The sequence below is a fragment of the Carya illinoinensis genome, chromosome 1 (assembly GCF_018687715.1).
Source record: "Carya illinoinensis cultivar Pawnee chromosome 1, C.illinoinensisPawnee_v1, whole genome shotgun sequence".
Classification (NCBI taxonomy): domain Eukaryota; kingdom Viridiplantae; phylum Streptophyta; class Magnoliopsida; order Fagales; family Juglandaceae; genus Carya; species Carya illinoinensis.
The window spans coordinates 3,086,299-3,101,155 of NC_056752.1; the positions used below are offsets into that span (position 1 = coordinate 3,086,299).

Genomic DNA, 14,857 nt, shown 5'->3' on the forward strand with positions numbered 1-14,857 from the left:
CGATATTTTCCTAGGGTCCAGAGTTCTCACACAGGATGGAGGGAAAGGGAAATCAAAATAAGATATACTTTGTTATAGTTTGGTTTAACCAATCACATATAATTATAGATTCCTCCCATTTATTTGATTTATTATTATTCGGTGTAATAAAGTTTATTATATACAAACTTTTTGCTGAGCCACTGTCTGTTTGGTAAAACAGATAAGTCTCATCTTTGGTCTCACTTTCCCTCCAAACAAGTAGCGTGATCGAGTTTGGGGGCTTTTGCCTTTTGGAGCTTTTTTGTAAAAAAGAAAATGATTTGTGGTTTCCTAACATTTATGCATATCCAGTCCAATGAGTATACAATGCCATTGAGAGCAAGGGGATTACTTCATTGCTTCAGTAGCTTGCTTGGTTGGTCATGGCTTCCAATCCATGAGTTATCATTGCTTTGGAAGCTTTGAGTACCGTAGGAATTTCTGACTTAATTGGTCATAACAGTTCGGAAACCACTATAGAAACTCTATGATAAATTAACTGAGGAATAATTGAAGAAGACAATTATCGGACACTTGTAGACGCTGGTTTGGAGGTAGGCAGAAAATATGTAAACTGAACTAATATGGGATTGAAACATCAACCCAGCTAATTGCATTACATGTAAAAGTCCAAATATGATTAGAAGGCTCTCAAGATTTCAGGTCATGGAATCAGAAATGGAGCAATATATATACCATGTTTAACCAAGGGCAGAAGTGTGTCTATTTGCCAAATGACCCACATCTCATTTCCCACAATGAGAAGGACCCTATTTCATCTCATGTGGTCTATAGAAATGTCACTCTGCTCTTGGGTAACCTAATTAATCCCAACATGAATAATGCAGATAATTATAATGGGAATAAGTCTCATTTCAAGTGGATTATGCTAGAATGCGTAGTATTTTCCAGAATTTCCTTTTTTTTAGTGTTCTTTGTTTTGCTTTGAATTGATGCAATGAGCTACTTAGACCGTGTCGTTGATAGAGGCAGGGCATACAATCCTGTATGTTGCCAGTAAGACCCGCTTGCACATGTAGGATGCTACATGTCAAGGTCTCCTTCTTGTGCCATTCCATCTCACCATTTTGTATTCTATTTATATCATCTATATTGACCACCTAGCCATCATCAACTTCACCAATATCTAAGTAGTTAGCTAGATTGACTATCTAGCTATCACCATCCCTGTTCAACACCAGGGAATCTTCCAATCACACCTTGCACATTCTCATGCAACCGGGTTATGAATTTAGTTAAATTGGAAAATTTCTAATAAACCCAGTTTTCCTTTGACACTGCCTATTGAGAACAACATTGAGTTACCAGTCTTTATAATAGCACAAAATTCAGTTGGTTAATTTTTATGGGAAAATTTGAGCCCAGCAAGGACCCCCCCCAAAACTGGGACCCAATTCTGAAAATAGGGGAAGATTATGCTATTGAAATGCTGTCCAACAGAAGATGAGAGGTCTATTAACTATTTCTGTATCTTTTTGTCCAATTGAAATTAAAAACTTAAAAATATGTTTTTAAACTCTTAATCTTCCCCTGCCTTTTCTCTCTGCTTCTATATTTGTTTTATAGCACTTGCAAAGGAAAACACATAATAATTTTCCCCCTTCCATGAATCTCTTACAAGTGTGATAATGAACCGGACAGAAAACTGATTTGGTAAGCACTTTTTTACACCTTAGTGGCTCCCCATTAATCCATCCGAGTTTACCACCATGACTTAAGAAGCGGTTCAGCACTTTGTGTAACTTGATACTTGATCCTAACATCTCATAACACTAAATGGCTGAACAGAATAAATGTCTAAGTAACTCATTTTCATGGTATCAGCACCCTAACTTCTTCAAGGGCTCTGACAAAACTTTGGTTTAGTCTTTTTTTCCAAAAGCATATAACCGAATTAGAACACCAATCACCAGGGAGCAAATTGCCTCCACATTCCTCCAGTGTTTTATATAATTTCCATCGTACACCATTAATTAGTAGTAACTCTATTGAAACAACACATCATTCAAATTTCACCTAATACAAGGATTCTTACTTTTTACAAACTTGTGGCTGTAGCAAGATTCAACAGCCATGAGAAAACATAGTGGCAGAGAAACCTTCCCATCAACAACCTGCAATCATAGAGTTGCCTAGCAGAACTTAGGCAGGTAATTGCAGAACTTGTTCACCAATTGGGCACAACTTGTTGGTTGAGATGCACACAGGAAAATTTGATTGAAATTCAAATATCTTGCTACATATTACATCATCATGATTCAGCACCATCATCATGCAATCACAGCCCATGAATTGTCAAAACATAAAAAGATGGATTCTTTATTACTTTGGGGAGATGCAAACATGACCCTGTGCCGAATGTGTATGACATGGGAAATTACCATTGGAGCAATTAATTGACCAAAAACATACCAAGTTTGAAATAATCTATAAGCATCAGCTATCCAACAAACAATATATATACTGCTCCAAATGGGTACTACCATCAAACCAATTAATATACTGAAGCTTTGAACTCTGTGGTATTTTCCCCCTGTGTATTTGTATCGTGCTCCACATGCTACTTACTTCTTCGCCCTACCTTGTGGTTATTATAACTTCAATATCAAAACCACTCATGCAGTTTTCTTTTTATTAGATGGACAAAAGTTGGATGAGTTTGGGTGATAGACTTCTATCACCTGCTTATGCTGAAGGGGTTAACAATTTCCTTACAATGGCACGAACTCATTCTATGGGAAGTGATCGCATTCGGTGTCCGTGCCGTATATGCTGTAATAACCTCTTCTTGCCTATATTTGAGGTGGAGTCGCACTTGTTCATAAAAGGGATAGATCCAACTTACACTCACTGGATATTTCATGGGGAGGAGGAAACACTCCCCATCATTGATGATGATGTTGATCCCGGAGTTGAAAGTGGAGACGTGTACATTGATGACATGGACCGTATGTTCGATGACATACGGGCAGCCACATTTGGAGATGCTACTGAAGACAACACGACGGAGCCAACTCACTCAGCAATACCACAATCCTCCCCATCCACAACTTTCGACCAACTATTAGAGGATGCCCAACGTCCTCTTTTTGACGGCTGCACAAAATTCTCAAAGCTCTCGTTCGTAGTGAAGTTGTTACATATTAAAACACTCGGTGGGTGGTCAATCAAGTCTTTTGATATGCTTCTAAGCCTTTTGCGGTCAGCCTTTCCTAATGCTGAATTGCCACAATCATATGAGGAGGCAAGGACATTGGAGCGCGGTTTGGGTTTCACGTACCACAAAATTCATGCATGCCCTAATGACTGCATCTTATTCTGGAAGGAAAATGCTAATCTTAATGAGTGCCCTATCTGTAAGGCTTCGCGATGGATGCCAAATACACATGGCTCACGAGTGATCCCTCAAAAAGTGCTTCGACATTTTCCTTTGAAGCCAAGATTGCAGCGGCTGTTTGTGTCAAGCAAGATAGCAGGTGACATGAGATGGCATAAGGAGCAGCGGGTCACCGATGAGACTAGTATGAGACATCCTGCTGACTCTGAAGCCTGGAAGACATTTGATCAAGCTAACCCCAGATTTGCACGGGATGCTCGCAATGTTAGGCTCGGTTTGGCAAGCGACGGATTTAATCCCTTCAACAACCTGGCTAAACCTTATAGCATTTGGCCAGTGATTCTTGTCCCGTATAACTTACCACCGTGGTTATGCATGAAAGACATGTTCTTCATGACATCCCTCATTATCCCTGGCCCAAAATCACCAGGGAATGATATTGATGTTTATTTGCAACCGTTAATTGATGAGTTACTTGAACTTTGGGAACATGGGGTACCTACATTTGATGCATCTACTAAGGAAATGTTCATGTTACATGCTGCCTTATTGTGGACAATCAACGACTTTCCCGCATATGGAAATCTATCTGGGTGGTCAACAAAAGGGAAACTAGCATGTCCGTCTTGCAATGCAAGTACAGATTCTAACTGGTTGAAATATGGCAGAAAACATTGTTATATGGGACATCGACGTCTCTTACCGACAGATCACATGTGGCGAACGAGAAAAGCCTTGTTCAACGGTAAAGAAGATCTTCGCATGCCACCAACTATGGTTGAAGGAGCGGATCTTTTAACTCAACTACAAATGCTTGGAGATATTCACTTTGGAAAATCTCGTAGGAAGAGAAAACGCACTGCGGAAGAGTTGAACTGGACAAAGAAAAGCATCTTTTTCAAACTACCTTATTGGTCAACTTTGCGGCTTAGACATAATCTAGATGTTATGCATGTTGAGAAGAATATTTCTGATAACATATTGGGCACTTTTATGAACATTCCCGGCAAGACAAAAGATAACGCTAATTCCCGGCGTGACTTAGAGATCTTGGGCTTCAGAAAGGAATTACATTTGAAACGTGAAGGTGAACGTGTTACAATGCCACATGCATCATACACATTACATGGAGATGAAAAGAATAAATTCTGTGAGTGGCTTGCTGAGGTTAAATTTCCAGATGGGTTCGCTGCCAATATCACGCATTGTGTATCTATACGTGATTCCAAAATCTCTGGGCTGAAAAGCCATGACCATCATGTTTTTTTGCAAACACTACTACCTATTGCTGTGGGGGGGTTCTTAAAGAGGGATATTGCATTGGCTTTGACTGAACTTAGTAGTTTCTTCAAAGAGTTGTGTGCCCGAACATTAGATGTGCATCGCCTATCTAAGCTTCAAGTTGACATCGTCACCATTCTATGCAAACTAGAGATGATATTCCCTCCATCTTTTTTTGATGTTATGGTCCACCTAGCTGTACACTTACCCCGTGAGGCTATTCTCGGAGGTCCAGTTCAATATCGGTGGATGTACCCATTTGAGAGGTATCTGGGAAAATTCAAGCGGTATGTTAAGAATAAAGCACGTCCAGAAGGTTCAATAGCGGAAGCCTGGGTTCACATCGAGTGTTTGACATTTTGCTCCATGTATCTCCAAGATGTTGAGACAAAGTTTAATCGAGCAGATCGCAACATTGATAGTGTTGAAGAGGAGACTATAGATGGGTTCAAAATTTTCAACCAGAAACTTCGTCCTTTGGGTATGGCTAATAATGTGCAATTAGAAGTTGAACTCCATACAGCAGCGATTTGGTACGTGCTAAACAACTGTATTGAGATTGGATCGTATTTAGAGTAAGCAATCATTACTTCCTTCGTGCTTTCTCAAAACAACCTACTACCATTCGCTTTATAAAATTACGTCACTGACAAATACAGATTCGCCATCATTTTCTTCCTCACCAAATGCAGGGAACACTACGACAAATGTAGGGTGTCAAACCCAAATTCTGTAGATCGCATGCACCAAACTGAGTTTCCAATTTGGTTCAAGCAACGTGTAAGTTAGCTTGCTAGTTATCTACTTTGTGTAATTATACCTGACAGTGATATAACAATATCACTGACACTATAAGTTCATGATAACCATACCGATATTCATGTAGGTTCTGGACCAGCGTAACAACAATCCACTTGAGGTGTCTCAAGATTTGTATGCGTTAGCTTGCGGTCCTGACCGTTGGGTTGCAGCATATGCTGGTTGCATTATAAATGGTAAACGGTTCCATACGAAGTCTCGTGAAATTCGCCGGCGTTCACAAAATTGTGGGGTATTAGTAACTGGTGACCAAGCTACTGATAATGTAGACTTTTATGGTGTTATCAATGATGTTGTGGAGTTACACTACATGGGAGGTCGTAGAGTGTACTTGTTCAGTTGTGATTGGTTTGATGTTGGTGATAAGAAGCGGGGGGTACGAGTTGACGATCATTTAACTAGTGTCAATTTTAATAGGACCTGGTATAAGGACGAACCATATGTGTTGGCATGCCAGGCTTCCCAGTGTTTTTACATTAGGGATATAAGGGCGAAAGGGAACTGGCATGTTGTGCAGAAGTACAATAATAGGAATGTGTATGACATTCCTCCAGTGCAGAGGGTTTTAGATAGTAATGATGGCGAATCAAGTGACGATGATGCCTATCAAGAGAATGAGTCCCCATATGACTATCCACTTTTGCATTGTGATGCAAGTCCAGTGTCAACTCCACTTAGTAGGATTGATATAGAACCTACCCATATTGATGCACGAGACCACATGGAGCCGGGTGGTCCATGTAGAAATTCACCAGATTTTATTGATGATAGTATGGTTCCATCTGGTTCTGGAGATGCTTATGGTGATTGGGAAGATTCAGATGAGGACCCATCCACCGAGGAAGACTCTGACTCAGAATAACCACTTGCCAACTTCATGATATTAGGTGAATTCTCAATGTTTTACCATATCTATATGCATATATTTTGTATTCTCACTAGGTTGTTCCATCGAAAATTCTGTTATAAGCATGAACTTGCATTTGACTTGATTTATTTAAACCCGAGCAACAAGAATAAATTTAATATTAGGGTACTGAATTTTTGATACTCATTTTCAGACTTATTAATTTAATGAGGTTATCTTATTGGAGTGTGATATTATATTTGTTCACTACACTTGACTAGATTGATATTTTTTTTCTATTATTCCATCTCAAGTTGGGCGAAGGAGTGAAAACTGGGGATATAGTCCTATTAAAAAAAATATCGCAATCCCATCTCAACATTAGGCGTTAACGAGGAGCATGAACGGCCGAGGTACATATTCAGACATGCTTTGGAAATTAAAATATGCTCTAGATATGATCCTAACTAAAATGAGTTGTTAATTAAATGCAGGCGAGGTAGTGGGAGATAGTGGCCGCGGTCGGCCCAGAGGCCGAGCATTCCGTGGTAGAAGATTGGTGCCTTATTCATGTCGAGCCCGACGGCCTCGGGGTGCTCGGATTAGTTCATACCATTCACCAGGAGACGTGGAGGAGGCTAGCTCAGATGACTCTACCCAACCCCCAAGCCATCCATGGGAACCACCGTGTGCGGCCAATACATTGGTGGCCGAGCCTGACAGCGTCACCTTACCCATTATAAGGCCGGAGCCTGATAGAGTTCAAATCGGTACTTTCATAAATAGTGTTTATTTTATAAGGCCAGCTCAAAATAAACATATATTGATCTTGAAGTATATTTGACTATTCCATCATATGGTCACTAGATATTACTGTTATCTATGTCATACAGGTGTGAATGCCCCAACGGAGCCTAACAGAGTGACGTCACCCACTATAGAGGCAGAGCATGCTAGAGTTCAAACGAGTATAGTTCACAATCAAGCATATTTTTTTCACATATTGAATATACATATCATGGTGGTATGTATAGGAATGCTTGGTTAATTTATAAGTAACTAGATTGAAATATTGTTATTATGTCATATAGGTGTGGACATCCCCACAGAGCCTAACTTAGTGACCTCACCCAATATAGGTAGAAATCCTGCTAGTTGCCAAATCGGTATGGTTCATATATGTGTGACATAAAAAATATACAATGATTACACGTTACATGGTGTTACAATAAAGTTAATAATAATACATTAGCCTCCTAACCATATATTATTTTTTATTATGTCTATACAGGTGAGGACATCCCTACGGAGCCTGTAGTGAACCAGGCGCAGAGGAGACGTGGACGTGGGCCAGCCAAGTGCACTGAATTTGAGAAATTGCGGAAACATGGAAAGGTGCTGTTGAAGATAAACAATGGAGAAACAGCACCATGCTGTTCAAACGCCAACATGTTTACAACACGATTAACATGGATAGTCAAACATCATTGTGATATGAGTTATCCAAGATGGAGTGATGTTCCCCAAGCACATAAGGATGAGTTAATCGATCGTGTTCGGGTAAGACAACCCATTCTATATCATTTTGATGAGTTTGGGTGGTTGTGGTTTAATTGATGATTTGGTCTATTGTTTGATTACATATGTAGGGTGATTTTGAACTTGATTGGGAATTGGAGAACCATCGATTGACAGTAACAAAACAACTTCGGAAGCGCTTTAATGCATTTCACCATGAACTCCATAGGATATATTTATCATATGCCAACCACGACGAAGCATTGGCTAATGGTACTGTTCTAGTTAGCCCCCTTGTTTGGGTGAAGCTATGTGGTAGATGGGGTAGCGAGGCGTTCAAGGTATGTGTCAAGGGTGGTCAATATCCCATTAAATTCAGTTGGTTAATGTAAAACCTAATTTCTTGGATGTTTGTATTTGTTATATTGTAATGCTTACATTAATGGGTTTTTAATGGCAGAAAATTTCTACTAAAAATCGGGAGAATAGGAAGAGGCTGATTATTAACCACACAGCAGGTCGCAAATCTTTTGTGCGGATTCTTGAAGAGAAGGTATAAGATTTAGGCTATTTAAGTTGACATTATCAAATTTCCCACTTTCTTTTTCATTTAACATTTGAAATTTAGTATTTTCATGGTATAGCATTTATTCGTTACTCTAATAAATACCGGGATTTAAGCTACCAATCCCGGTGTTGAAATATGTTGTGCCAGATTTGCTGACTGTGTGTTATATATACACATTCCACACACATGTAGAGGGCTGAATCAGGGAATTTGGTGGACTTTTTCAAAGAAACCCACTGGTCCAAGAAGAATTCTAAATTTTTATCACCTGCTACTGAAGACAAATATGTGAGTAAATTCTTGAATCTTCCGAAAGTTGTTAACTGCAATGCATGCTGAATTTATTTATCATATGAATTAGAAAATTAACTATAACTACAGGCCCCATAATATTTAATCTTATTATTGTGTCGTATTTCAGAAGGATATGGTTGGAAAGCTGGATAATCTAGAACCAGAGCAGCGAACTGATGAAACGGCAGCGGTTGTGTTCAGAGAAGTGCTTGGTCATAGACCAGGTTATTCAAGAGGATTGGGAGAGATGGTAATCCCAGAGTCTACGAGACAACGTTCATTGGCACGAGAGAAAGAATACTTAGCTTTGATTGAGAAACATAAGAAAGACGCTGAATCTTCCAAGAGTGAGATGGAGGCAATGAAGGCGAACATGCAACTCTTGTTGGAGAGACAAGCGGAAACCGACCGTTTATTGAGGGCTTTCTTTGCTGCTAACCCGTCGGCCAGTGAGTCTCTTCGAGAGACTCAATGAGGGGGGTATTGTGATTAAGCTGAAAAATGGGAAGGTTTTTTGTGGCATTTTGGATGCATTTTTTTGTTTACCCAATGGTGGGAAGACAATATATATATATATCCAATGGAAGGCTATATGTATATGTTTTGTGGGAGCAAGATGGTGATTGGGTAAAGTTTGAGTTTTTTGGGCCCTATGATATATAACTAAATATATATGTAGTTCCAAAACAAGCATGAGGGGAAGATTATGCTAACTGATGATATCATACAGGTAAACATACCCTTTCCACTATCTACAAACAAAATGTGCAAGATTGTAGTGGCATGCTTACGGACCTTACTACTTATTGTATTCATGTAAAACATTGGGGTAAACTTACGGACTTGACAACTTTGTGTTCAGGATATGTAATACGGTGTATGTACGTGGTACGATTGGAACGGGTCACTTTTTGCAACTGCACTCCATCTTTCCTTGGCATGCTCGTATGTTCGACGAGAGTTGGGATTGTGTGATGATGTACAAACTAGTGTATGTGTCATCATGCAGAAATCCCCTGTGTATTTGAACGAACAGGTGATGTCTTCATTCCCCGTATTAAGTTTGATTTCAGAGGATCTACATCCAAGACGTGAACTTGAGAAAATATTTATTTAATAGGAAGACCTTAGCATTTAGGGTGATTATTATTCATAGGAAAGGGTATGGGTGAGTATTGTAAATAACATGATATAGAACTGGTGAAACAACACCTATTTGAGACATAAAGGTATATTATAGCAATAAGTTTCCTGACAATTTACTGAAGCTGTACATCTTAGACTGTCTCTTTCTCACAATATTTAGGTATGCAAACTGTCCAAATTTGTGCCTAAACTTAATTTCGGTTTCAGATTTTTGGTAAAAGTTTGGGTTCCAATTCAGGTAATACTTTTTACGCTATTTATGTATAGGACTATATCGCAAGGTTCAGATGTTTCAGAAGCGGGTTATTGGGTTTGGGGCGCAGCTGTCAATTACCTCGAGTGATTACGCTGGTAAATACCATTTACAGCAAAGTGTTATTATTAATATGTTAGTGTATGTCTTAAGCTATGTATCCCCCATTCAATCATAACACTACTAATAGGCAGTAGTAACTGTGTGCTCAAACAAAATTATACGTAAAGTATAGATAACTAATCCAGTTATCAAGGAAAGTCCAATGGAATCATGATTAGAACTTTTCTATTGGATGGAAGATACCTAATGCAAAGAATTTTAGTATAAATAAATACCATTAATGACAAGTTATAAATATCAGTAGCATTTTCCTTTTATACAAACATCTCAATGCTATGTTTGAGAATTGAAAACATGCACACAGGACAGGACAACCAGATAAAAACCCAGTTTATATGAACTACCCGCCTAGAACATCCCATTCATGCAGGTTCTAGACATACAGTAAGAGGTTTATCTTGATACTTGTTTGCTTATACAAACAAATACATTTCATAGTAAGCACCTCCAAATTCTCTCTACAAGATCTTATCTTCAATTTCTTTGCTTATACAATTTGCCGAATGTCTAATATGACGTGGATTTTGAGATAAGTACTATTGTATATTACATGAGCTTCATCACTTGGTTATGCTAGCATTTAATAGTTTTATATTTATAAGTTATATATATAACTTATATATATATATATATATAAGTTATATATATAACTTATATATATATATATATATAAGTTATATATATAACTATAACTTATATATATATATATATAAGTTATATATATAACTTATATATATATATATATAAGTTATATATATAACTATAACTTATATATATATATATATATATAACTTATATATATAACTTATATAAGTTATATATATAACTTATATAAGTTATATATAACTTATATATATATATATATAAGTTATATATAACTTATATAAGTTATATATATAACTTATATATATATATATATATATAAGTTATATATATAACTTATATATATATATATATAAGTTATATATAGTAATGACTAGCTGCAAATTACTAGTACAAAAAGGATAAAAAGGACCAGCGCTGTAAAATAAAAAAAGAAATGTGCATACGACTGGACTATGCCTATATATTGTACTGATCAAATTCCTTAATAAAATCTAAGTACTAGTACTATATACATGGGTGCAGTATTATTTTCTTCCTTACTGGGCACTTGTATTATGCTTTTAGCTGCTGGTTTCTTGCTAAAAGTACCTCCATCGATCTCACGTTTAATGTGAGGCCTTTCCAAATATTGATCACTTTAGGTTAGGACTTATTTATAACAAGATTCTAGGTGCAGTTTAATCAATGCATTTTCTTCACACAGCAGACTTAGATATTGTGGTTTTGTAATTGGTTGGAGTGATCAAACTTCTTCAAGCTTTAACCACAACCAGAACATACTCCTAACAAATTTTTGGTTCATTGCTGTTAGCAATTCCTATTTTGAACAGATTCCTGTTGAATTTTTTACTCTCTTTTGTTTGAATATACAATTTCTCTAATGTCTAATATGAGGTGGATATTGAGATAAGTATCAGTTTGGTGAAATGTCTAACATGAGGTTGATTTCAGTATTATGGTTGCATTTAATAGTTTGGTGTAATGTTTATATAAGGAAATTATAGGCAAGTAGACAGAAGTGATCTTCCCACAAGACTTTTGGTGTAATACTGAAGTATACAATGAGTCATTTATTTCCAAATGCTGACAGTAAATATGCAGCGGCTGTGTACCATAATTGTAATATGTATATAATGTGCTTTTACTGAAATTACAATGTTTATAGTAATAATGGCCTTGAATTTTTATGTAACAAACAGATATGTTTTGGGGTTTGCACGATGCAGAAGAGTGGCAGGGGTATACCTATGTCTCCTCACAGTTTTCAGTGCAGCACAGTTGTGGATGCTCCAGCAACTAGTTGTACAAATAATGATCTAAGCTTCCAAAAAGCATCTGAACCTGATTTTTATTGTGTGTTTATTGAGAGTGTGAGAAAGATACTATCCATATGTAACCAGTGACAAAACGACTATTTTATTGCTCCTCTTTATAGTTCACTACCTTCCATTAATGCACCATGCCAATGTATATGTTTGGTTTAAGATTCAGTACAATGTAGTCAGTATTGGATGAGTATGGTTGTTAAAATGCCAACAATGTTGTATTGGATGATTAGTATGGTTGTTAAATGCCAAGTTATATTTGGATGAATGTATATTTTTGGTTAACTTTGGCTTTTTTGTATTGTAGTATTTGAGGAAATTGTGAGTGAGTGGAGCAGCCTATTCAATTAGGTACCCAAGAATTTGATATAAGCAAACGAAAGGTGCAGCAGCCTGGGGAGATTTTTTGCAGCGCCACTCCCTGCGCTGGTAAAAAAAAAATACAAGCTGGACACTTTATTTCCAGCGCTACATGACCGCTGCTTTTAATCCCAACAGATTTTCAGATTATACTTGCAGCGCAAAACACACCGCTGGCTTAAATGTGAAACAGTAACGAATATTTTATTTTCAGCGCTACTTACACCGCTGGTAATTGTTTAAAGTCAGTACCCCAATGAACTTTTCAGCGCTGTAAATCGCTGCGAATAAAATTCTTTTGCAGCGTAATACGCAACGCTGCAAATAATCGTACCTAGACGCAGCGTCATTTTAGTTCGCTGCAGATAATTTATAATTATTGGCAGCGATTTGATGACTATTTCTAGCGATCTACTTACGCTGTAAATAATTTTAATCAGCGATTTTTGGGATAGGAGGGAAGGATATTATGGCGATTAATTTCAGATTTGCAGCGCCTAGAATCGCTGGTAATAGCTGGTTATCTATAGCGAAATTTGTGTATCGCTGAAAAAATTTATAAGTGAGTATGCAATTGCGACTAAATGCCGGCGCAGTATAAATCGCTGGTAAGAAGTATTTCCAGCGATTTTTGGGGTTTTTACCGACTATTTTGAGCGCTGTAAAAGACCCTTTTTCTTGTAGTGAGGTTTGGAGACGTGAATGTATAAGAGCTGAGAAGAAACATGTATAAGGGCCAGATCATCAAATCAATGAAATAAACATGTTTACATGATTAATTATTTTTTGAAATAATTATTTTCAAATTCAAGTTTGGTTGTTATGCTTTATTAATCATGTTTTGCTTTTAGATTGATTTAAGAACTAATTTTAAGTTCTTATAATAGATTGAACATTAATATCTTAAAATAGGACATATAATTAGATCGACAACTCTAGCTAGCTATAAAAAGAAATCCAGTCCCTGTTCTGCTTATATTTATAGACTTAGCATGCATTCACTGCAAATTTTTTGAAGAATTGGCAAAACCGTGTTGATTTCATCAGAATAGAAGTCCTGGGAAAAACCCCAACGCCTCCTTCTCTCTCCCTTTTTCTTAAAAAATAAGGGCTCTAAATGTGATTTTCGCCAGAGGGGAAAGAGCTAAAATCGGCTTCCTCCTCCTCCTCCCTCTCTTATCCTCCTTCTTTTGTTCACTCACTTCATTTATCAAGATTTCTTTGCTTAGTTTTATTTTTCTTTATTGAAGGTCGAAAAATACATATCTATAGATTTCCAATAACTCCCAAGAAACATGTGTATACGCAGATTCACAAGTCAAAAATCGTTCAAAAGAAAGTAGTCGTTTTGTGAAAATCATTATACGTGGTTCTCACACGCCACCCACATCTCTACGTGGTCTTCACAGACCACTCTTTCTAGTAGCTCTTCTCGACACCACGCCAGATCACCGGACTCGTCACCACAAATTTTTCAAATCTGACATTTGTGATTAAAAATAGATAAGTGTGTTGCCTTCATGGGCCATCATAGATTCCAAACTCTATCGAAGTTTGTTCAAACTGTAATCCATCCTTTTTTGCATCTAACTGCTTTCATTTTTTGTTTCCTTTTTGTTAATTTAAAAAAAAAATCGAGTAAGTCTCTTGGATGTTGGTCTGTTGAGGTTAAGTCCTCTCTTCTTATAAAGAGTGAGATTGAGTCTCTATTTAAGTAGAAAGTATTATCTATTGGATGTTTGTTTATAGAGAGTTTTAGCAACAGTAAAGATCAGATCAGTCACAAAAGAAAATAATGTACTAGTAGAACTCTAAATACATTATTTTAGATTATAATATCATGCTTGATATGGCAATGTCTCATAACGTATTTGGCTATAGATGTAAGTTCTTTTTTATAAATGAATGCGCGATGAAAATTTTCTTTAAAAATAAAAAAAGAATTTTTCGAAGTATTAAAACGACCTTTGGGCTCTTCTAAAGGTCACATACAAGCTGGTTGACTGCGATCGGGCATTCGATTGTAATCCAATGGCTAAATTCCATTTCATTGATCGATCGAAACGATGTACTCTCAATATTCATAGTTGGGCTGACATTCAGCACAGAGTGCTGTAGCTTGAGATCAATACCTATATATGGTTGTAGTACTTTACTCCACGTGAGCTAGCTGGGTTTCAAATACTTCATCATTAAAGTTAAGGGCAGCTCCCACTCCCCGGGGCCAAAAAACCTACTCACAGAAACAATTATTTCTTTTTCCTTTTCGTGAATATAAAAGAAAAAGAAAGATTCTCGCACTACAATGGAAAAATGAAATTAACTGTAAATAATTAAC

At 37.1% G+C, this 14,857-nt stretch overlaps 1 protein-coding gene and 1 long non-coding RNA gene across 2 annotated transcripts; both read left to right on the forward strand.

Moving 5' to 3' along the window:
- The first annotated feature begins 2,680 nt into the window (after positions 1 to 2,680).
- Positions 2,681 to 6,341, forward strand: LOC122293382. The gene is made up of 4 exons (XM_043101939.1): positions 2,681 to 3,286; positions 3,368 to 5,193; positions 5,353 to 5,440; positions 5,547 to 6,341. The coding sequence occupies exons 1-4, from the start codon at positions 2,681 to 2,683 to the stop codon at positions 6,339 to 6,341; spliced, it is 3,315 nt and encodes a 1,104-aa protein (XP_042957873.1).
- Positions 6,342 to 9,586: 3,245 nt separating this feature from the next.
- LOC122301726 lies at positions 9,587 to 12,276 on the forward strand. Its single transcript, XR_006240219.1, has 2 exons — positions 9,587 to 10,203; positions 12,034 to 12,276. It is a non-coding gene; the product is annotated as an uncharacterized LOC122301726 (long non-coding RNA).
- The last annotated feature ends 2,581 nt before the right edge of the window (positions 12,277 to 14,857 follow it).

Bases quoted from the DNA above. Each gene is read 5' to 3' on its own strand.
- LOC122293382 (XM_043101939.1), top strand. From the start codon at position 2,681: ATGGACAAAAGTTGGATGAGTTTGGGTGATAGACTTCTATCACCTGCT. The intron at 5,194-5,352 runs GTACGTGCTAAA...CACCAAATGCAG, and splicing joins CTCCATACAGCAGCGATTTG to GGAACACTACGACAAATGTA. The intron at 5,441-5,546 runs GTAAGTTAGCTT...ATATTCATGTAG, and splicing joins CAATTTGGTTCAAGCAACGT to GTTCTGGACCAGCGTAACAA.